General features: G+C 36.1%; 1 protein-coding gene across 3 annotated transcripts in view; it reads left to right on the top strand.

Annotated features, from left to right (window-relative positions):
• PAWR (pro-apoptotic WT1 regulator) overlaps window positions 1-25,471 on the top strand; it is a 115,508-nt gene that overhangs the window by 52,239 nt on the left and 37,798 nt on the right. For all 3 annotated transcript variants that reach the window (XM_053921051.2, XM_053921052.2, XM_053921053.2), the window contains exons 3-4: window positions 13,643-13,774; window positions 25,328-25,362. In XM_053921051.2, coding sequence (XP_053777026.1) covers window positions 13,643-13,774; window positions 25,328-25,362 — 167 coding nt within the window. The remainder of the gene's footprint in view (window positions 1-13,642; window positions 13,775-25,327; window positions 25,363-25,471) is intronic.

Here is a 25,471-nt window from a genome sequence, read left to right as displayed (position 1 = left end):
AGATTCCCAGAATTATACAGCAAATTTCAGGAAAGGCTAATTTTCTTTTACTTGGTTTCATCTACTAAGCAACCATATATTGAAGGAGTCTTTGATAAGTGACTGTAGTTCATTGACTTTGTTGTACTTTTGTTCATTTTTTACTTGTTATGTTTTAAAATAATAGTGTTTGGCAGTATTTTCTTTCTCAGTGGCACACAAAATAATGCTGTTTTCCATCAGTGGCATCTTATATTCAGTGAGGTATATTTTCCCACATCCCTTCCCCCCCAGCCCACCCAGTTTGTCTTTTAGCATCTTGGATAAATAAGTATTTACAGTTCTTCAAAATGCTCAGGAAAGGAGATAATAATAAGTATTTTCCCTTGTTAAAACGTTAGACTTTCTTAAGCCTGTTACTAAACATTGTATAAAATATTTACTCTATTCAAGACCATTTTTAAGATCAGCAAAAGGAGAGAACAAACTAGTTACCACAGAATAGTAAATATGGCATCTTAGCCATTGGTTCTGCAACCATATTGTCTGAATTCAAATCATAGTTCCATCACTTGTTAGCTGTGTGACATTACGCAGGTTGCTGAACTGTTTCCAAGTTTGTAAAGTAGGGATAATAATGATACCTATCTCATAGGGTTATTCTGAAGATTTAAAGAGTTATGCTGCCTGGGACATAAATACTATAAAATTGTTAGCTGTTATTGTATTACTATATTTAAGTTAACATGAGTAGTGTTCGCTTTAAATTTTATTTATTTATTTTTAGACGGGGGGAGGGAGAAAGAAAGGGAGAGAAACGTCAACGTATGGTTTCTTGTCACACATCCCCTACTCGAGACCTGGCCCCCAACCCAGGCACGTGCCCTGTTGGGAATTGAACTGGTGACCCTTTGGTTCACAGGCTGGTGCTCAATCCACTGAGCCACACCAGCCAGGACAAATTTTTTTTTTTTAATATCAGTTAACTATCCATATTTTGCTATGTATAATACACACATTTTTGCCCAAATTTTGAGGGAAAAATAAGACTACGCATTATACATGGGTAGTACTGATTCTGTATCTATATAAACGTTTTCAATTCTTTTATTTATGCTTATGCATTTAAAGTATAACTCTAGAAAGCAATAACGATATCCATATGCAAAATAATACCCTGGAATACAATAATTGGGTTTGTTTCTAAAAATGAATGAATTAATGTATGAATGAATTAAAAAGTTAAAACGGAAGATTTTTTTTCTTGAAGGTTTGAGCCAAGAAACGTGGGTGCACATTATACACAGGAGTGTGTTATACACAGCAAAATACGATACCTTTGTATAATCAAAAGAACCTTGAGAATTAGGTGTGCAAATACATTTAATGTTATCTAATAAATTTAAAGTAAAATGAAGGTACCATATATAATAATGGTTGTTACATAGTAGACAGAATGGAGATTAAATTTTTAGTTCTCTTTTGACTATCTTTGCTCTCTAGCCACTGGCAGTGCAATTTACTTATTCCTTTTAACCTCAGACTCTCAGATACACATGTACATACTCATAAGCTCTTATCTAAGATTCCTTCCTATCAAACTATTCTAGCATTGGGTTCCTTTATGCTGCATCCCTATGCTCTCAACTAACCAGTTTTTTCCTAGATTCTTTCTCTTTTTCATACTTGAGATGTGTGTGTCTAAGGTATTTGAGAGCTTGAGAAGACAGTCTGTCTCTTGGTCATTCAGGTTGGATTGCCTACTTGGGTCACACTATGAAACAGGCCATGGACCGAGGAAAAGGTACAGCATTTGGGAATGTGTCATGGAGCTTTGGGGCTGAGAAGTGGAGGATTTAGGACTAAGAGTGACACTTAAGGAAAGACACTTGGTGAGTGGGGCATGCTAGGCTAAAGTAGATAAATTTGTTTACTTGTTAGGTTCATTCATTTTCTTAATATTTAAGTACCTTTAGTGTGCCAGTCTCTGTGCTAAATGCTAGCTTACATTCAAGGTCAGTTTAGTTCATTTTATGTACATATAAACTATTTATTTTTTGTTAGAGGGGCTGTTCTTAAAAATGGAAGTATGCTTGTTTGTTATTTCGTTTTTTAGATTCAGTCAGAACAGAAGCAGAATCATAGATACAGAGAACATTTTGACGATTGCCAGGTGGGAGGGGTTCAGAGGGACAGATGAAAAAGGTGAAGGGATTAAGAAATACAAATTGGTAATTACAGAGTAGCCACGAGAATGTAAAGTACAGCATAGGGAATAGAGTAGCCAAAGAACATACCTGCATGACCCATGGGCATGGACAACAGTTGGGGATTGCATGAGTGAATGGGAGGGATCTAGGTGGAGGGGAGGGGGGAAACCTGGGACAACTGTAATAACATAAACAAAATATAATTTAAATAAAATAAAATACTTGAAAAATGAAAATATGTACTAATATGAATGATTTTTATGATACGTTCAAATTATTTATTTTCAAAATGACTTCATGAGGTTGAAGGGAAAGGATGTGCATAGGGGATAAGACATTTAAACAGAAATGTAAAGCTTCTTCGGTGGCTAGATGATTGTTCTTATGGGGGAGGGGGACTGAAGATGAACTTTAAAGACACTAAAACCAAGAAAGGTAGGTCCTCTGTGGAACCTCTACAGACCTTTGTGCTGTGCTTAGAGAAACCTAAGCAGAACTACGACCCTCAACCTAGTCTGCTCTAGGATCCCGTTTCCTGTAATGCTCCCTTATTTAGTACTTTCTTCTTAGTATCAGTGACCAAATGGTGATGTTGTCTATTGAAAATTCTGGCCAGAGGAGATAGAAGCTGTCCGGTGGTTTTGTTTTTCCAAGTACAAAAGAGGTTCCAGAATAATTTCTCAGTTCCAAAGGATTCAGCGGTATCATTACTTTTGTTCAATTACGTATACAGAGTATTCCGTCATTGTTTATCCAAATATTTCTGAATTCTCAGAAAAAATACATATAGCACTGGAGGAATTTCAACATGTGGTAAATTGCCTTCAGTTCTATAGTCTCCTCTCTTCCTGCCACCTCAAATCTCAGTGGGTAGTTTGACTGTAGGAAATTCTGTGTTTTTATAAACATTCCCACAAAAACTGGTAAGACATAACTTACTTTAAAAATTTCAGGGCTTCTGCCTACAATCTTTGTAGACTTAATTTCATATTTTCTGAATTTGTTAATCACTGCTTTTCATTGTATGGGTAGAGGGATTTGAGATTGAGGATGATCCATATTACTTACGACATAGGAAAGTTTTGCTTGTTCAGTGATGAAACAAGGCTTTACTGCATTTGTATGTATAGTGTTTCTGAAAACAAGATGCATATGAGAGTTTTTAAAAATCCTGTGTCTCTCATTTAGAATCTGTAATGAAATTGACTGGGATAAAATAGGAGGTAGGAGGTGCCAGAAGTTATTTCTGTACACATGAGGATTTTTCAAATTGTATTTTTAAGTAGAAGGAATGTATTTGAGTAAGTGAATAAATATGATGTTAAAAGTTTTAGTTTTAGGAAATATTAAATTAGGGAGCTTGCATTTGTATTTATTAACTTCGCATTGGGTAGGTATTACTAATAAAAAACTGGAATTATTAACTACTGGATGAGGTTTCTGTCTTTGGGAACCTTAAAATCTAATTAAGTAAATGGAATTTGCAAACCTGAAAGAAGGAAACAATGCTACGTATTATGTAAAAGCTAGAATGAGTTAAAAACTAAGGAATTGAGGGTTTATAATCTGATTTTTACATTTGAAACAATCAAAGTTTCATTCAGTAAATATTCAATAACTACTAAGTGGCTACTATGTGAAAGAATTGGCTGCTTGTTTTTGGATTAGCATAGAGAAGTAAGAAGGTGATTGCAGTTGAAGTAGCATTGACCAGATAATCTATAGTAGTACCTATGTGTGAAGATTAAATAAAATAATCCAAACAAAGTATTAGAATAATGCCTAGTACATAGAGTCTAATAAAAGTTAATAGTATATTTATATGTATGTCTGGATGTTCTTTGATGGGAGTTACAATCATGATAGTATACCATTTACTAAGTGCTGTGTGCATCACTGTTCATAGCTTCTTGCACACATTTAACTCTTAGAATTTTATGGGGCGTAACTATTGTTCTTATCCCCATTATACACAAGAGAAAAACTGAAGTATAGAGTGGTTAAATATATTGCCCAGACATCTAGGAATTTGAAGAATAACTATCATGGGATTAGATTGCATCATTAGGTATAGCTAAAGAAAGGCTGTAAATACTGGGTTGTTTAAATATGGTAATAGTTGAAAACTACTAAATATAGATATTTGATGTTGTTTTCATTGATTATTTATATCATTGCTTCTCTAGGAGTATAACTCTAACCTCAGTACTTATGCTTAAGAGCCATCACTGATACATCGAAGATAGAATATAGTTTATTTATTTGTCTGTTCTGATAGTTCTTTCTGAAGATAGCCTCTTCCCATATACCAATGCTTAGTTTGTTTCCCTCATATTATTTGTGTGACTCATCTAAAGGAATTTTTATGTTGCAAATACGAGGCCTTCTACTCCCAATTGCTAAGCATAAAAACAAGTCTAATTAGTTAAAACCTGGGTTGTACATAATAGAGTATATTCTATGGAAAGAATTTTCATCTAAAACTAGTATGATCCTGGAGTCTTCCTTATTACTAAGTTTAGTAACTTCAAAAAAAATCCAGATGGAAAATAACATTAACAAAATTGTTATGTTCAGGAGTAATTGTGCAATTAATATCCTGCTGGTCAAGACTTGCTCCTGAGTTACCTGTTTGAACAATTAAGACAGTGTATGGGAAGACCTTCCTCTACAATCATTCCAAAAATAATTAGACAGCGTGCTGAAAATATTAATGAATTAGTTTTTATAGTAGAATTGTACTCAGCAATAATGAGCTTTAAATTAGTAGCAGCTGATATGGCATATAGGTGTTATTTTGAAGTCTTCAGGTCTTCATTCTTAGCAAGACCCTTAGCACTTGTCTGGAAATTCTTTATATTTCACTAACTTTCATATTTCCTACAATATGTACTTTAAACTTTTAATTTGCCTCACACCCATTACCTCATCCTAAATTTCCACCCATGATTGTTAGCAGAAGAGAACAGTTACTTCTCAGAGAAACTACAGAACCAGCAGAACTCTCTCAATTTCTTTTTGCATGTACAAGGTAGTGTAAAAGTAGGTTTACAGTGAATATGGGAAACACAGTTTATTCTTGTGTTTATTAATTGTTGTACCATTTTCCATATGAACAAATGTAAATCTACTTGGGCCCCACCCTTTATCTAACTTACCTGCATTTAGATCCATCTCTTTTTTTTTTTTTTTACTTATTTTTATTTTTTATTTTTTAAAATTTTTATTGTTATTCAATTACAGTTGTATGCTTTTTCTCCCCATCCCTCCACCCCACTGCAGCTTAACCCACCTCCCTCCCCCACCTCTACCCTCCCCCTTGATTCTGTCCATGTGTCCTTTATAGTAGTTCCTGTAATCTCCTCTCCTCACTGTCCCCTCCCCACTCCCCCCTGGCTATTGTTACATTATTCTTAACTTCAATGTCTGTGGTTATATTTTGTTTGCTTTTTCTTCTGTTGATTATGTTCCAGTTAAAGGTGAGATCATATGGTATTTGTCCCTCACCGCCTGCCTTATTTCACTTAGCATAATGCTCTCCAGTTCCATCCATGCTGTTGCAAAGGGTATGAACTCCTCCTTTCTCTCTGCTGCGTAGAATTCCATTGTGTAAATATACCATAGTTTTTTGATCCACTCATTTGCTGATGGGCACTTAGGTTGCTTCCAGTTCTTGTCTAGATCCATCTTAAGAGCCCTCCTCCTACAGTGTTAGGAAAAGAGATTTAATCTTTGATCTCTACCTTGGTTCGTTCTTTCCTCTAGTATACCTCACAGATACTTCAAATGCTTAGCACCAGATTCCTCATCATTTCCCCTCTTTTTAAATTTCTTTTTTTTAGATTTTATTTATTTATTTTTAGAGAAAGCGAAAGGGAGGAAGAAAGAGATGGAGAAAAACATCAATTGGTTGCGTCTCCAACACCTTCCAACCTGGGACCTGGCTCTCAACCCAGGCATGTGCCTTGGCCTGGAATTCAACCCGGGACACTTTGGTTCGTAGGCAGGCACTTAATTCACTGAGCCACACCAGCCAGGGGTCCCCTCTTTTTAAATTGTCTGTGTATGTGAAATACACCATGAGCTAGAAAACTAGGAATTATCTTGTAACTGCTGCTGCCTTTCAGCTGCTTTTGACTTTCCCCACTCCTGTCGGATTCCACCCGTTTGCTGTCCAGTCACAGTCCCTGTCAGCTTTCATTTCCGTAGTTCTAACTCATACTCACCTCTATAGCAACAACTCAGTTATGTGGATACAGCTGTTGTCCCATTTTGCAAAGTTATACAACTAATAAATGTCAGTCGTTTTCAAATAATTTACACATTAATTTAAAGTTTTGATTTAATTATTTTACCAAGAGAATAATAATGAAGGGAACTGTAGATATTACTAGATACACTATTAATTTATAATGATAAAAATAATATGACTTGGCTATTAACATAGATGAGTGGAACAGGAAGCTAAGAACATAGCCATATATACAGATGTATAATAAAGGTAACATTTTGAATTGGTGACGAGGAGATGGGTTGCTCAGAACCCCGGGATATGAAATCTAGAGAGGGGTGCCAAAAGGGTTGGGGACCACTGGTATAGCACACAATGTATTCTGTCAAAATACCAAAGTAGCGAAACTTGGCTTATGCATTTATGTTACTTAAAATTAATTTAACAATTTTTAATGTGTTGAAATATTTTTAAATTGTATTTTCTCGTTTAGTTCAGTATTACTTATCATTTTAGATAAATAATAGTTGTAATTATTGTCTATTTTTATTGGATATACCCCGACTGTTCAAGAATTTGTATAATGAATTCTAATAACATATACATTGGAAGCATTTAAAAATATGTTAATACAGATTGTGTTGAAAGTAGGCAGATGGTATGTTGATTGCTTTTACTGAACTGAGTTTTGTGGAATTCTTTATAAAATTGATAGGGAAAAGCAATCATTGAATGGATCCTTTTTAGTTATTACAGTTATTAACAAGTTTACAGTTTGTAAACTTGTTCAATTTTTGATACAGTAAAAACTTGAGTTGTAATAGAAATTTTAGTGGTAGGAAACTAATAACCTTATGATTTCCAAATCAAGTTTATTTGCATATTTTACATACTTATCACCCTAAAGCCTAGCCTTTCAAAAGCAGTATATTGTATATCTTATTTGTTCAAGAAATTAAATGATTGGCTGTTTTCTTTGTTTTTAAGACTTTAAGTCCCAACTCCTCCTTAGTCTCAGTGTCCTTTGTAGTCTGGTTTCTCTCTTGCACACCCCTGTGTTTAGTTCACCAAACATTTATTGAATATATACTATAGAGGCCATGTTTTGTAATAAAAGTATGTTACACTGTGGTAATATTGCTATGGTGATGTGCAGTCTGTTGCCTCAAGCAAGATCTTAGAGCTATTAAAACACAGTTTAGTGAATTTCAAACTTTTTTTTGGACTGATAAAAGAGTGCTTAAATACTGTGAATACTTTTACTATTAGTGACATCCTACAAAATGTTGAGCAATTTTTTCAAATATATGATTACTAACAACCAATCTATTATATTCCCTGGATCTATAGGGTAGTTGCCTTATGATTCAGCAATTACACTTCTGGGAATATATCAGAAGAAGCCTGAAACACTAATTCAAAAGAGTATGTGCACCCCCGTATTCATTGCGGTGTTATTTACAATAGCCAAGATTTGGAAGCCATCCAAGTCCCCATCACTAGAAGGGGGGGTAAAAAAGCTGTGGTACATTTACACAATGGAATACTACTCAGTTGTAAAACAGAAGGAAATTTTACCTTTTGCAACAGCATGGCTGGACCCACAGGCATGCTAAATGAAACAGGGCAGTCAGAGAAAGACAAATACCATATGATTTCACTTACATGTGGAATCTAATGAACAAAATAAAAATAGAAGTGGGCTCATAGATACAGGTAAAAGGACTGACAACTGTCAGGGGAGAGGGGTTGAAGGGCTGGGTAAAAAAGATAAAGGGCTGAAGCAGTACAGATTTGTAGTTGTAGAATACCAACAGAGATGGGGATTGCAACATGGAGAATCGGGTCAGTGATGTTGAGATAACAGGGTATGAGGCTAGGTGGGTGCTTGGGGCAGTTGGGGGACCACTCTGCAGAGTGCATGGTTTTCTGACCAATTAACTGTATGTCTGAAATTGATGTGGAATGGTATTGAATGTAAACTCTGGTTGAAAAAATTTTCATGACTGATGAATAGATTATACCAGGTGTTTGGAAAATTGAATTTAGAGTTTGTAGTTCGACTGCTTAGCTACTTTTTTTAAAGAGCGTAATATGTCAAATTTGACAAATGTGCACAACTGGGGAAACCACCATGAGAATCAGGATATAGAACATTTCCATTACTCCTTCTTCCCCTTTCCAGGCAACCCTCACTCTGAGCTCCTGAGAACCACTGATCTGCTTTCTGTCACTGTGATTTTACTTCCTTTAGAATTTTATGTAAGTGGACTCAAAACTGTAGATAGTCTTCATTTTCTGGTGTTTTCTTACAGCATAATACTTTTGAGATTATTTTGTTTCAGAGTAGTATTCCACTACATGGCGTACATACTAGGGTTTGTTAATCTGTTCACCAGCTGATGGACATTTGGACTATTTCTAGGTTGGGACTATTATGGAAAAAGCTGATTTTTTAAAACAAGTTTTCTGTGAACGTATTTTCATTTCTCCTGTTAATACCTAGAAGTAGAATTGCTGGGTCATATGGAAAGTGTATATATGCATTTAAATTTATAAGAACCTGCCAAACTTCTTTTCTCCCAAAGATGTTATTTATTTTCATTTTTAGAGAGAAAAGAAAGGAGGGAGAAAATGAAGAAAAACATAGATGTGTGAGAAACATCGATCAGTTGCCTCTCACACACCCCTGACTGGGGACCTGGCCCACAACCCCGGCATGTGCCCCCGGTAGGGTATTGAACGGGTGACCTTTTGGTTCTCAGGCTGATGCTCAATCCACTGAGTCACACCAGCCAGGGCAGCCAAACTGTTTCCCTACATGGCTGTACCATTTTTAGTTCCCAACAGCAGTATAGGAGGTATTCAGTCCTGTCAAATCCTTACTATCACTTGGTGTTCCAGTATGTGTGTGGTGATAACCCATCACGATTTTAATATACATTTCCCCAATTAATGATACTGGGCCTCTTCTTGTATTATATTGTCATGCCTGTATTTTCTTTGGTGGAATGTGTTCAAATTTTTGCTTATTTTCAATGATGCACTGAAATGTGGTATGTGAAATAAATTCAGTGTCATTTTTAATACAGCTATTCAGTTCTCCCCAAACTACATATTAAAAAGTCCATCTTTTCCCCTGGTGTGAGTTTCCACTTTTATTGTAAACTCAGTTTGTCTAATTATTTGAATCTATTTCTAATTTTTTTATTTTATTCCTATGAATTACAGTTTTTTGAGTCCTAGCTAATAGGACTTCAAAGATATTCTAATCTCCTATTTATTTGGTGACTTTGTCAGACCCGTATCAGTAATCTAAATAATGTTTTTAGAACATGTTACAACTTCTCTTTTTTCAGCATTAGTTATTAGCAATGAAAATCATACATTCTTTTTGTTGTTGTTCAAGGGTTTTATTTGTTAAAATACTAGCACTCTAATTTGCAATTTTGGGAAAAGCAGAGCTTGATGAAATTAGTGGTGATTATTTTTAATCTGTGTTTAGAAGATGTTAATTTGCAAAATCTGACTTTGTCTATTTCAAATACTTGTTAACCCAGTTCTCATGCAGTTTTCTCCCTAATCCATGTAAGAGGAGAGAATAACTTTCACATGTTTTCATTTATTTAGAAATGAGAGGTGGGAAGAGAGGTAATTCAGTCCCACATACATCATATAAGTATAACATAAAATCAATATCTTTTCATTTATTCTCTTTAGATATAAAAGGCTTATAATTTATAGAAAGAAACTTTAAAAAATATTTAGGTTTCTTTTCGGTTCTCTTTTTCTAGTCTTTATTTAATATTTATTTATTTTTAGAGGGTGGGAGAAAGAGAGGGAGAGAAACATCAATGTGAGAGAGAGACATCGAGATTGGTTGACTCTTGCTGGTGGCCTGACAGGGGACCAAACCCACAACCCAGGCATGTGCCCGGAGCACCGGCAACCCTTTACTTTTCAGGAAGACACCCAAGCAATTGGGCCACACCCGTCAGGGCAGCTAGTACTGACTTAAAAACAACTCTGTCTCCCCTAAGGATACCAGTCAGCTATGTGCTTAGAGAATTATTAATCTTTGCAAGGAACTAAAGTAGAAAAGGTCTTTGTTCAACTTTGTCTATTAACTCCCTTCTTCTTCTTTTTTTTTTAATTACTCACCATTCCTACCAAGTCATTTAGGTACATTTACTCCTATTATATAAGATAGCTTAAAGAATTTTAGGATGCTTGTTACTAAAAGAACTGTCCTGGCTGCTAGAAGAATTTGAGAGGGAAGTTGTGAGTCATCAGGTAATCCCTATTCTAAAAGTGGCCTGGAATGTGAGATGCACTCTCCACAGAAGATAGTATGTGTGATGAATAGGTTCTCAGGTCAGTGGGCAATGTCATGGAAAAGAACATTCAGAATTTTAACCTGGGGTGCCACAGTCCATCTCCCTGATTTGTCTCATCTTGGTAACTCATTCATTCATTTATCAAACATTTACTGAGGAGCTTCTTTCTTTCTTTTAAGTGCTAGTAAGGGAATTTACATTTATTGAGAGAGTGAGAGGAGGGAAGGTTAGTGTTGAAGGGCTGGATCTCAGAAATGAAAACAAAGATAAACATCCCAGTGCTCAGGGAGTTCATGGCTACTTGCCTCAACTTTTACTTTTTACCTGTACTGTTGTATGATTTCAGAATTCGAGCCTTATGCTACTGACATTCGATCCTCCAGTCAGGCAGTTTTGCAATCCAGGTACTGGAGAAAAAGGGCTGATTGCTTTCGTAGAGTAGAAGACTGGAAGATGAGGCCACTCTTTATTCCTTCCAGGTCTGTACTCTTGGTTCTCAGCCCCCATGGTACATTGAAGAGTTGATTTTTATTTTAGTACTGTATATTGAAGAATTTCTTTACTTAATTTCCCCTGCTGTTATAGGACCCCTGTAATAGTTTTCATTTGTGGTTTTTTATTGTAATGTTAACCATTTTTCTTAAAAGTAATTTTTCTGGATGTCTTAGGTATTTGTACATTCAGATGAATCATCCTACTTTCCAAATAAATTCCCTTAATATTTTGATTGACATTTTTATTCAGTTTAGACATGGGTTTACAGACTTTTGACACCTTCACAATATTGATTTTCTCAATTTAAGAATACTTTTTAATTTGTATTTCTCAGGAAAGTTTTATAGTTTTTTTCATAGAGTGTTTTAGTTTTTTATGGTTATTTTTAAAATTACATAATCTAATTGGCTGTTGATTTTACTTTGCAAGCTATTTTTGCTTACTTATTGAAAAACCATCTTAAGAAACTCTTAATAATTCTAAAATATTTTTAAGTTGTATTCTTGACAGAATTGTTTCATCTGAAGTGATGGAGTTTTGCCTTCTTCTAATGCCGAAATCTCTTATTTTTCTTACCTAGTTGTATCAGATAGTCCTTCCAGAGTGATGTTAAGAACTGTGTTGATAATGGACATTAATGCCTGAACTCTGATTTTGCTTTTAAATTTTGTCATTATTTTACCATTAAACATTATCCTCTATTGGCTTGAGAGTGTTGTTTAAAAGTTGTAAGAGAGTTTCTTTTCCTAATCAGGACTAATTTTTTAAACTGTCGATAGCCTTTACTAAGTTTCTTGTACAGATTCTGTTTTCCACTGAGAAATACGTTGTTTGACTAGCCTCTCCACTTTTGATCTTGTCTCTGTTCATCTGTACTGTGAATTGCTGTATACAGGTTCTTTTTTCAAGATCAATTTGATCATGTTTTACTTACATTCCAGGGAATTATTCCACTTTCCATGTTATGTAGTGAAAAGTTCAGACTTCTTGGGCTGTTTATATTATTTATATTTCTTTGTGATCTGAGCATATGCCTTTCCAGCCTTCACCTTTGTCAAGAACTGTGGCAGCTCTGATATCTTACCCTGCTCACAGGCTTACATATGAGCCTACCATAGTTTTATGGGTCTTGGTAGAAGATACTAGTCCCCTGGGTCAGAGTCAAGGACAGTTTATTACTCATAGCAATTGCAGAAGCCTCAGCATCAACGTTTTCCTTGCACCAGTTATCCAAGCCCCAGTTCCCACAGGGTTGCATGACTAGGGCCAGGTGACACCAGTTCACACAGTTTCATTACAGGAGAGGACCCTGAACATTCTCTGGAATCTCAGCCTGCTTGTTCTTTAATTCACGTCTTCCATTCTTTTCCACAGTTTTGTCCCCACATCATCCTGATTGACAACTCCATCTTAACTTCTATAACCCCATTGTGGACCTCGTATCTTTGAATATGCTGCTTATGTACTAAGTTTCTCCTATTCCAGACACACCAGTTTGCACAGTGGCCTCAGTCTTTTTTTTTCTCTTTGGATAATTTGTAAGTTCTCTTATTTTTTCTGCTGTTCTGTACTTTGGTCTGTGTCTTAGTGTTTGCAGAGCCTTCAGGGACATTATTTATTTTTTGTCTCTCACAGAACCTTTTAGGGGCAGTGTATTGGTTAGGATGTGTTCAGTTGTAAGAACAGGTAACCGACTTTAATGAATAGAGTTTTGTTTCTGATTATGGGTTTTTTTTTAACATGTAAAAAGTCTGGAGATAGATATGTTGATTCAGTTTTTTAGCAACACTCTTTCCTGTAAGTTTTTCCATGTGCTCTTCTTACCATGTGAAATTATCTTTTTCTACAATATATTTGCAGTTCCCAATTATACCCTACCTTTAAATTATAAGTTCTTTCACAGAGTCTTTGTAGAACACTTACCTCCCTTGGTTTAAAAAATAAAACTCTTCTTGTATGTACTCACAGGTACTAATAAGCTAGAAATGGCCTTTATCATTAAGTGTTGTATGCATGTCTTATCTTTCTTTATAGACTCTAAATTCTATATCTGTGGTGTGTATTTTGTTACCCTCTGTAAAATGCCTTGTTTAAGGTAGACACAGTTTACTTGTTGAATGGATGATACAGAATGAGTGAATCCTACCTTTAAGCAAACCTTGAGAAAAGCCATTGGTAAGGGTATGAATGTGGAGGTTTGGGTTTTAAGGAAGTAATTTAATTTACAGGCATTAAATATATATATTGCTGAAAGGAACACCTTTATTATGTAAATCAGTTTCTGAAGGCACAAATATTTCTTTTAATACTATCAAGTGTATCTTCACATATTACCGAAGTGTTCTATTAATACTATGTAAAATAAAACGGAAACTATTTTTGTCTTTTAGTGCTTAGATGAATATGAAGATGATGAAGCGGGGCAGAAAGAGAGAAAACGAGAAGATACAGTTACACAACAGAACACGATGCAGAATGAAGCTGTCAACTTGTTAGATCCAGGCAGTTCCTATCTGCTGCAAGTGAGTATTTAAAGTAATAGGATGTCACTAGCTATTTTAACAGTAATTTGTAAGTTACTATTATTTCTAGTTTCGTTTTAGTTGTGTCAGTTCCACTGAAATATTTTCAGTGGATTTAACTGATTTTCTTTACATCCAAATAGTTTTGCGGTCTTTGGTTTTTATTTCATAATCAATGAATATTTGCTGACTAACTGTCTAATAAGCAGGCATAAACACTATCAGTGGTAAAAACAACCAAGAATAGCAATTATCTAAAAGTAAGAATTAGTAAGTTTAAGTGAGTATACAGTTCTGTTCTAGTTTGATACTTGTTTTAGAATTGCATAACAAATAAAGACTCGAACAGCAAGTTTCTATAAAGTCAAATGTTTAAAGATAACAAAATCATGAATTGCTAGAAACATCTGTATTTCTGCATAATCATAAAATTCAACTCAGTTTTAAATTAGCTGTTATTTTTAATTATAGCACAGAAAATGGGGAGTTGATTGTATTGGGATGCTTCAGTATAAAGTAAATAACTTTGCAGAATAATTTAATATAATTGGTGAATGATCTTGACATAATCTAATCTTAAATTAATTTGATGACATTTTGAGATCTTAAGTTACTGTGTTGTCTTTTCAGAGTTCCAGTTTTAACTTTCTAAATTTTATTAAGATACCACTTTAAAAGTAGTTTCTGACACAAACTCCCTATTTTACTGATAAGAAAATGAAATATAACATGTCTGTTACTTTGAAAGATAATGATAAATAGACATTTAGCAGAGAGAGAGGCAAAATATTTGAAGTGGATTGGAATTCGGATCCAAAACTTTTCTCCTCTGCTCTTTGGGGCAGATATGTTGACGTGAAGAATTGTAGAGTGATACAGGTCTGTTTCTCTGTACCCAAATTGTCGCTACTAGGACAAGGAGTACCTATTATAAATAACATGGTATAAGCTAACAAGCAGTGTTTCAGCATCTGTGTAACTGTTCATAACCTAAAATATCTTTGTATCTTTGTCTAACAAAACTGAAATTAAATCTAGACCTATTCCATCTGGAGATTATTATCTGAAGTGAAATAAGCCAGTCAGGGAAAGACAAATACCATATGATCTCACTTATATGTGAATCTAATGAACAAAATAAACTAACAAACAGAATAGAAACAGACTCAAAGATACAGAAAACAGACTGGCAGCTGTCAGAGGGGAGGGGAGATGGTTAGATGGGTGGAAACTGTGAAGGGATTAAGCAAAAAAACAGAAACAAAAAAAACTAATAGACACAGACAACAGTGTGGTGATTGCCGAAGGGGTGTGGGGGAGGTAGAAGAGGGAGGGTAAAGAGGAGATAAATAATGAAGGAAAGAGATGACTTTGGATGGTGAACACATAGTACAATAATACACAGATGATGTATTACAGAACTACACACTTGAAATTGATAATCATTTTATTACCCAATATAATCCCAATCAATTCAATTGAAAAAAGGGCGAAAAAGAAAAAAAAGGGATTTTTTCCATGAGCCCTGGTGCATGTGTGGAAAATACATGAAATTATGGCATAATTTCTCTTGATTATTTTTTCTTTTTCTCAAAGGCCTTTTTCAACCCCCCCGGTCCCCCGGTTTTTTTGGAATGGAGCAGTGATGACAAAATACATTAAACATGAGGATGAGAATCCTAATCTGAAAAGAAAAATAAGAAACCAAAACCTGGGCCTATTCCAGGTGATGAAGATAGAGGCTTAATTTATTGGGATAGAGACAATATAGCATCTTTAAACCTGGTTTCACTTCTCGATCATGCCACTTACTTTAACACACTCACTCAGTAACTCCAGATGGCGACTTTTAGAAATAGTTGATTTCTTTCTGTGATAAAAAGCCCTTTCCCAGTCAAAGCTGGGGTGACTTGTGTTAGAACACATAGTTATTCCCAAATAAGTACCCAGATATGGAACAGTCTCAGCTGATTGGAGCTCTCTGAGGAGCTTTCTGCCTCAAACAGTTTATCTTTTCTCTTGTAATTTTTCTAATCTCTTCCCAGGCCCACTCTTTATTTGTTTCATTTTGCTTTGTTTCATTGGCAGTTAGGATATGACTCATTTTTTTACCTTGGTTCCAAGTGTGTATTTTGCCAAGCTCTGTGCCTGGGATGAAAGTGGAGCTGTCTTCCATGGGTGTCAAATTGCCTCATTCAAGTTGGAGTGGGAATAGGTACTCCTCTGTCTACATAGTTGACCTCTCTCTGAGTTACTTCCTGAACTTACATATTCTACTCCCTATGTAGGATAGATAGTTATTTGCAGCTCCAACTTCAAAAAACAAAAACCAGAAAATTTTGGCATCATTGGTTGATTTAAGGCTTTAAAAAAAATTGTTGTTCTGTTATAGTTGACCCAATTTTCCTGTTGTTCTCCTCTGCCCTGCTCCTCCACCCTGCTCCCCCACCCTCCACAGTCAATCCCCACACTGTGTTGTTCATGTCTATGGGTCATTCATACCTGTTCATTGATTAGACCCTTCCCCTTCTTTCCCCCTTATCCCAACTCCCTCCCCTCTGGTCGCTGTCAGTCTGCTCCTTGTCTCATTTGTTTGTTTTGTTCACTAGGTTCCGCTTAGAGGTGAGATCATATGGTATTTGTCTTTTCACCGCCTGGCTTATTTCACTTAGTATAATGCTCTCCAGTTCCATCCATGCTGTTGTGAAATGTAGAAGTTCCTTCTTTCTTTCTGCTGTGTAGAATTCCATTGTGTAAATGGACCACGGTTTTTTGATCGACTCATTTACTGATAGGCACCTAGGCACAATTTACTTGGCTATTGTAAATTGTGCTGCTATGAACATTGGGGTGCATAGATTCTTTTGAATTGGTGTTTCAGGATTCTTAGGGCACAATCCCAGCAGTGGAATTGCTGGATCAAAAGGCAGTTCCTTTTTTTTTTTTTTTTTTGAAGAAATTTCCATACTGTTTTCCATAGTGGCTGCCCCAGTCTGCATTTCTGCCAACAGTGTGCATTAGAGTTCCCGTTTCTCCACATCCTGGCCAGCACTTGTTTGTTGATTTGTGTATGATGACCATTCTGACCAGTGTGAAGTGGTATCTCATTGTGGTTTTAATTTGCATGTCTCTGATGGCTAGTGATGCTGAGCATCTTTTCATATGTCTCTGGGCCCTCTGTATGTCCTCCTTGAGAACTGTCTGTTCAGGTCCTTTGCCCATTTTTTAACTGGATTGTTTGTCGTCCTGGTGTGGAGTGGTGTGAGTTCTTTATATATTTTGGAGATCAGACCCTTATCAGAGGTACCATTGGCAGTATGTTTTCCCATACAGTGGGTTCCCTTTTTCATTTTGATGATATTTTCTTTAGCTGTGCAGAAGCTTTTTGATTTGATGTACTCCCATTTTACTCTTTCCTTTATTTCCTTTGCCCTAGAGGATATAACGGCAAAAATATTGCTATGTGAAGAGGACAGAGAGACTGTTTCTTAGCATTATCTATGAGTCCAAACCATTTAGTGTAACAAATCTTCAAACATGAAGAATAAAGTAGGAATATGAATTTGGCATAACAGTACGCTTCTGGAAAGGTTAGAGTATTTTAAGATTGTATTTGATAATTTTCAGATAATGTGGAGTAGTGGTAATAAAAAATAATTTGGAAAGCTTTCTTAGAGTTTTAGCTATGATGTTTACAAATACTTAATCATGTTTTCTTCTAGATAATCATGCCAATTTTAAAGTACTTACTATATTCTTTGATTAAATAATATATGATCAATGGAAACTTTGAAAAGCAATAAAAATGTAAAGAAAGGTGAAATCAGTTTGAACTATTTCTTTACTCTGTATTTTTATGAAGTATTAAATTTTAAACTTTTTCTGTACTCTGCATTTTTAATGACTCTTTATTAAATTTTAAGCTTTATTTTAAAAAAGTACAGTCACAGAGTTAAAAAATTGGAAAAAATATAATAGGGTACATGGTAAAAACTCTACTGTAGCTACCTGGTTATCTTCAAATTATCACAATCTAGGTGTCTTAAACAACATAAATTTATCATCATACAGTTCTGTAGTTTGGAAGTCCTACATGGGCCTCATTGGGCTAAAATCAGGGACAAACAGGCTAAAATCAGGGCTGAATTTCTGTTTGGAGGTTAGGGGAGAATCAATGCCCTTTCCAGCTTTTAGTGGCTACCCATACTCTTTGACAGATTGTCTCCTTCCTTCTCCATGGCCAGCAATCCTGAGTTGAGTCCTTCTTACATCACGTCATTCTGACCTTTCTTCTTAGTCATATGTTCCTCTGATTTTTTTTAATCTTTCTTCCACTTTTGATGACTCTTAAGATTACATTGGGCCCATCAAGTAATCCAGGATTATCTCCCTATTTAGGGTTGTTGATTACAACCTTAATTGCCCTTTGCCACATAACCTAGTATGTGTGGAGGATTTAGGGATTAGGATGTGGACATCTTTGGTGGTCACTATTTTGCCTACCACCACACTATTATTATTTACTTTGATATTCAAATTATCCCAGATTTGGCCAGTGGGAACCCCTTTAAGCTTCTGTATTCTTTGACATTTCTCCATCATTCTTGTAATACTTGTTTGTTTTCTGGTGTAGTAAGATGTTATAGGCTCATCTTTAGCTTTCCTACCTCCAGTTTTGGAAGCAGCCATTTCTCTAAGGAGGCTTGATTCCTTTCACTGGAAAATATTTTGAAGCCAAGATCTGGGCTGTAGGTAACATGTTATCGAGCTGTCACTATTTCTAGTTCCTGTCTATACAGCCCTACACAGTGTATGTATGACTGTATGTACATATACACACACACATATGCACCTGACTCTGTCTACACACATACCTAGTTACATCCATCTGTCTATATAGATATTGGAACTAATTTATGCCAATACCTCCAATTCTACTCTAATATGATGGAGTTTATTCTAGTATTTGTAACGCCCTTTTGTGACATTGAGAAATCTGTTTCCTATTTTTCTTACTGTTTTCTTATTTGTTCAATTCCCCTGTGTGTAAGCTCTCTCCCATTGCCACTCCCTACTCTTACGCCCTCCTCACTGCAAGTGGGTTCTGACACCCCATGTTGGCTCTCCCTGAAACACTTTGCTTGTTGTCTTCAGGTTTGGGGATCCCATGCGAGGCTGCAGGATGCTCTCCTTACACTGCTTGATTTGTGACTCCTCATGTTAGGTCACCCCTCTCTGGGGATTCCCTCCTTTCCCTGCGTAGCTTTCTGCCTTTCTGTGACAGGTGCTCTTTCCTAGGGTCTTGATTCTTGCTTGGACTCTGAGACCTCATGCCGGATTGCTCTCATAGGGACTCCTTGTCAACCTGATTGGGTTTTGACACCTCTAGGCCAGGATGCCACTCTGTGGACACTCTCTTCATCCTGGTTGGGCTCTGGCACGTCACCTCTGGTCATCCCTCTGCAGAGATATTGTCCAAACCCTCAGGGTCTGTGAATTCCCCACACAAGACTACCTCTTTGAGGGTATATTTTTCAGGGTATCCTTCTGGGGCTCTAAAACCTGATTCTGGGCCACCCTCCTAAATGGATAACCATTACACTCTGCTTGGGGTTCTTAATGCCCCTTCATGTAACTCCCTTTCTGACCTTGCCTCAGGTGTGATAACCTGCCTTTCCTTTTCTTTGTAGACACCCTCCTTGTTTTGCTCAGCCTCTGATTTCTCAGGCCAGGCAAGCTCCCCCACTCCCCCCATTATATGGATGCTCTGCAATGTGCTTGGACTCTGATTCTCTAAGCCAAGCAGTTCTTCTTCATGTGGGGGTTTCAGTAATCCACTACCCAGGTTTGGATCTCTCTGTTTATTCCCCACCTTGATCTGCCTCACCTAGTGGCTGTGGGACTGAATTGTTCAGGAAAGGAAGGGAGATTTCCGAGTTTTTCCTTTTTTAATCTTTGTTAATTTGATAAAGTCCTTGCTTTCCTTTTAATTTTATCAGTTACATACATTACAGATATTGGGTCTGTATTCATCTTCGGCAGTCTGTCTTGTTCTGTTATGTATACCAGTATAGGTATTTTAGGTTAGTATTGAGAACCAGTTAGCACGTTGTGCCATAATTTTACTGAGGGGTATGGCTCTGTTGATAATTAGTTGACTTTAATAACTTAAGTATTATTTTTCTACATTCTGTTGGGCCTGTATTTGTCTGATCTTATGTCACATGTGCTTTTATATTTGTTTATACTTGACTAGTTCTGATCGGCCATTGCACCTGTAAAGACATGTTTATGGGATTTCCTTATTCTCAACATGAATATAGCGGAATGTTTTGTTTAAACTTACACAAAACAGTTTGTGTGCGGCCAACATTTTCTAAGCTCTACATAGGTCTTTCCCCCCTCCCTTTAGTAATATAAACCATCCCAATGCAAGGAAGATTATTTCAGGAAAAGTATATTTTAAATCAGTTGTATAACAGGCTTTGGGATAATTTGAAGGTCTAATTACATAGTCTTTGAGACAAAATTTTAAGACCAGTATCAGTCTTAGTTGTATTTTTACAAGGAGTTTCAGTGATACTAGAATTTCTCCTTCCCCATCCCCACATTTAGAATTTAATTAACAGTAATTACTGAGTTTTTACCTTTTGCTTGTAAAGCTTTGTGGCCACAGGAATACAGAGGCTTCTATTTTAAAAATCTCGAGGTGGAGTTTATATTTGCATAGAATTTTATTTCAATGTTTAGAAACTTACACTATTTTCCTCCTTAAAATTTTAAGGGACTCTTTTGCTATACTGTATGGGTTGATTTTGTCTTTTCTATCTAACATTTCTTATTCAAGATATGTCCAATTTTCTCTTTTTGGCAGAGTTATAGACATCACTTTAATCTCCATCTATAATTGTTGATTTTGAAAATACATGATAAGCAAACTACCACCCCTTTAAATTGCTACTAATATAATTTATCTAACTTGGGGAACATTTCATTGTTAAGAAATGTAATTCAATTACCAGATTCACTGTGAAGTAACATTTAGCTGCAGAATGGATAATTTCATAAAAGACCATATTCAAATCTACCAATAAAGAATAAAGTTAAGTGTTGTTTGCCTGTGTCAGCATTTTGACTACTGAACTATTAGTTATATAGAAATCAGTTTAAATTCTAATTGTTTTACACATCTTGGACATAAAGCGTGGGGTGATTTGATCAAGTATGTTAGAGTTGTTTAACTTCTAGCTCTATAGAAAATGATGTATAAAACTTAGTTGAGATAAGTTTTAAGGGACCAATTTTTTAAAAAATGTATTTTATTGATTATGCTATTATAGTTGTCCCATTTATTTCTCCCTTTTCACCCCCTCCGCCCTGTCCATCCCCTCCCACCAGCATCCCCCCCTCCCTTAGTTCATGTCCATGGGTCATACATACAAGTTCTTTGGCTTCTCCATTTCCTGTACTATTCTTAACCTCCCCCCATCTATTTTGTACCTACCATTTATGCTTCTTATTCCCTGTACCTTTTCCTCTATTATTCTCCCCCCAACCCCCTCCCTGCTAATAACCCTCCATATGATTTCTATTTCTGTGAACCTGTTCCTGTTCTAGTTGTTTGCTTAGTTCGTTTTTGTTCTTGTTTTTTTAGGCTCAGTTGTTGATAGTTTTTTGTTATTTTACTGTTCATATTTTTGATCATCTTTTTCTTAGATAAGTCCCTTTAACATTCCATATAATAATGGCTTGGTGACGATGAACTCCTTTAACTTGACCTTATCTGGGAAGCACTTTATCTGCTCATCCATTCTAAATGGTAGCTTTGCTGGCTAGAGTAATCTTGGATGTAGGTCCTTGACTTTCATAACTTTGAATTGTTCTTTCCAGCCCCTTGCCTGCAAGGTTTCTTTTGAGAAATCAGCTGATAGTCTTATGGGAACTCCTTTGTAGGTAACTGTCTCCTTTTCTCTTGCTGCTTTTAAGATTCTCTCCTTCTCTTTAATCTTGGCTAAAGTAATTATGATGTGCCTTGGTGTGTACTTCTTGGGCTCTCTTAGCTTCTTGGACTTCCTGGAAGTCTTATTTCCTTTGCCAGATTGGGGAAGTTCTCCTTCATTATTTTTTGTTTTGTGCTGATGCTCTTCTCCTTCGGCACCCCTATGATTTGGATGTTGGAAGGTTTAAAGGTATCTAGAGATTCCTAAGCCTTTCCTCATTTTTTTGAATTCTTGTTTCTTCATTCTGTTCTGGTTGAATGTTTATTTCTTCCTTCTGCTCCAAACCGTTGATTTGAGTCACAGTTTCCTTCCATTCACTGTTGGTTCCTTGTACATTTTCCTTTATTTCACTTTTCATAGCTGTCACTTTTTCCTCTATTTTGCAACCATACTCAACCATTTCTGTGAGCATCCTGATTACCAGTGTTTTGAATTATACATCTGGTAGGTTGGGTATCTCTTTGTTGCTTAGTTGTATTTTTTTCTGGAGCTTTGATCTGTTCTTTCATTTGGGCCATATTTCTTTGTCTCAGCGTGACTGTTACATTGTAAGGGGTGGAGCCTTAGGTGTTCCCCAGGGCAGGACAACCCACTTGGCTGCATTGTGGCACTGTATGCAGGGGAGGGGTCCAAGAGGGAACAGTGCTGCTTGATCAGCTTTCTGTAGGTTTTCAGTCCCTTCCCCTGCTACCCACAAGCAAATTGGGCCCTTCTGGTGCTGATTCCCAGGTGCGTGGGTTTGTGCACATTCTAGGACTCTGTGGGTCTCCAACAAACCTCCTGTGAGGCTGGGAGTTTCTCCTGGTGCCTTGACCCCCACAGGTGTTTTCAGTCAGAGGTTTTGAGGCTTTATTTCCTGGTGCTGGAGCCCTGGGTTGCATAGTCCATCTTGCTCTGCAGTTGTTCCTCCCAGTTTATCCACACACGAATGTGGGACTGCTGGCTCTGCCAGCTGCCACCTTGCCTAGTCTGCCAGCTCGCCTGGTCTTCCATCCACGGACTTGCTGCGAGTCCTCCACACCTGGGCTGCCTGTCTCGGCCCCTCCTACCTGTCTTTATGAGTGTTTCTTTAACTCCTTGGTTGTCAGACTTCCATACAATTTGATTTTCTGGCAGTTCTGGTTATTTTTTGTTTTTAAATTTGTTGTTGTCCTTTTGTTTGTGTGAGGAGGCAGAGTGTATCTACCGACACCTCCATCTTGGCCAGTGACGAGTTTTTTTAAAAAGCTCTAGGAAATGTAGAAAACTGGTATTACTTAGTTTTCTACTAGTATACTTGACTGGGAACTTACCTGGTGCTGACTTTCATTTACAGTTGGGCCAAAGTATAAATTTAGAATAATATCACTGTCAGTGAGTGTTGCTGAAAATACCCTCCATTTCACATTTCTGTATTTGTTAAAATTCTACTCCAAATATGTATTTGTTGAAGTTTTACCACTTTAAGGAGAATGCTAATTAAGCCTCAGGTTTTTTATACCATTTCAATCTGTATATCAGTAACCTACAAATCAGTAAATCCAGTAAGGGCCATTTTTATCAGCAATTCTCTTGCTCCATTTCAGTAAAAGGTAGTCTCGGTAATCAAGTTGATGTCATGTTTTGAAATATTTAAGTTGTATTTGAAATGCGAGATAAGATGATTTGGAACTTAGGACATTATTAGCATTTTTTTCTAATGCATATTTAGACAAGTATCATTTAGAATATAAGCCTTAGTTTTAGTTCATATCGAATAAGACTAGGGAATTTTATAAAAGAAAACCTTTATAAAATATTACTTGAGCTACTTTTGTGTAACTCTAGGGGGTTAAGTTCCATGTGAAACCATTATCAGATTTCAATAAAATGTATTTTGAGTGGATACATGTAAGCTTAATATTTCTTTTCCTGCTTTATCTGAATAACCAGTGATTAAACATTTAATCTAGTCATTATGGTTTCAAAAATAATTTAAAAACAAAATTTTATAAAGTGTCTACTTTGTTGGTATTCACTAGAGATTTCGTATTTTTTATAAATAGGAGATCTGTTTTACGTGTTTGGTGTATAAAGTACCAAGATTCATATGCCTTATCTTTAGGGGCTGCCCCATTAATGACAGGCAGATTAAGAACTTCTAAAGCAGTGATTTTCAACCTCTTTCCTCTCATGGCACACACAGACTGATTATTAAAATTCTGCGGCACACCAAAGAAATACATTTTTGCTGATCTGACAAAAAATACAATTTTGACTCGTTCACAACTGATAGCCATTGTTGTCATTTTTTAATTTGACAATCTAGGGGAAAAGAAGTCAGTGTCCCTGAATAAATAGTCAGGTATTGCATGTTTTAAAAAGTCTAGCAGTGCACCTGTTGAAAATTGCTGGTTGAAAGTTTACTTGCTGGGCTTTTGTTATGGTCCCTACTGTAAGAACAGTGGACATCTAGGGGAGGGTAAAATGTCTTCGAACCAACTGTCAGAGCATGGCTTTCCCACAGGTAATCCTGTTAAATTGTCAAGCCCATGCACAAGGGTACTTCGGTATCTTGTCACCTGGTTACTTCCGGTAATTGGTTAATGACAAAGGAGTTGTGCTGATTTGTTTCACTCACTTATGTCATTTAATTTCCACAATCCTGTAAAAATAGACATTGTTATTCCTTTTTGAAAAGGAGGAAACTGAGACTGACAGAAGTTGAGTAACTTACCCATAGGACTGAGGCTTGGCTAACTCCTACTCTTAACCGTATGGTTTGCTGTACTGTTTCCCCACATTATGTCTTTTATTGCACCATGCAGTCAAGTCTGTATTTGCTCTTTCAGTCTGGACCCTGCTCATCTTATAAAGGGAGATTATTCTCTGAGATCAGTCATATAGAAACTCTTTCATTGTAGGGTCTCTCATAGAGACTTTTAATGGTTAATTAGAAAAAAGAGTTATCAGTGTTTAAAAAGACTCACCATTTAATTTTGCCTGTGTTTATTAAAATGATACTGTAAAAATATTGGGAGAGCCTGGGCTATAAAAGACTGAATAGAGAAATTACTCTCTGGTTAGCCGTTAGATAATTTTCCCGTCTCAATGGTTACTGTTTACTTATAGCAGTTTTTGTTGATACTTTAGAATCAGCATAAAAAGTACTTTTCACTTCTATTTTTAGCTGTCTTTAAAAATACACAAAGTACTATATATATTGGTGAATTGTAGATATTTTAAAAATTGAGGGCATGAAACAAAAAGGATCATAATTTTTGCATATCTTAATGTTCATTACTTTCAAAAATATTTAAAGCTGATGGTTGCTGAACAATGCTTCCTTTATCTATTTTCTTAGCTTTTAAAATACTTTAAAAATAAAATTTAAAAAAGTGATTGGTTTTATTTGAAATATAATATGTAGAGTCTTGTTTTGTTGACAATCAATGCAAATTTTTAAAAGTAATGGTAATTGCTTCAAATTACTTTCTTTCAAAATTAAATGTTGTCTGTCAGCTGTTTTATATAATCTGGAATTATGTGCTTGTACACACAACCAAACTGATGTGTCATTATTTTTACTTCACAGGAGCCTTCTAGAACAGTTTCAGGCAGATACAAAAGGTAAGAACCCTTAAGCTATGACTTGCAGCATACTGTAGACATGAGTGTAATGTCGGTCTCACTGTGGCTCAACTAACTAGAACTGTTCCAAGGAGCTTTTTGAAAAATA

Source organism: Desmodus rotundus, chromosome 3 (genome assembly GCF_022682495.2).
Source record: "Desmodus rotundus isolate HL8 chromosome 3, HLdesRot8A.1, whole genome shotgun sequence".
Taxonomy (NCBI): Eukaryota; Metazoa; Chordata; class Mammalia; order Chiroptera; family Phyllostomidae; genus Desmodus; species Desmodus rotundus.
This window is presented reverse-complemented; position numbering and strand designations above follow the sequence as displayed.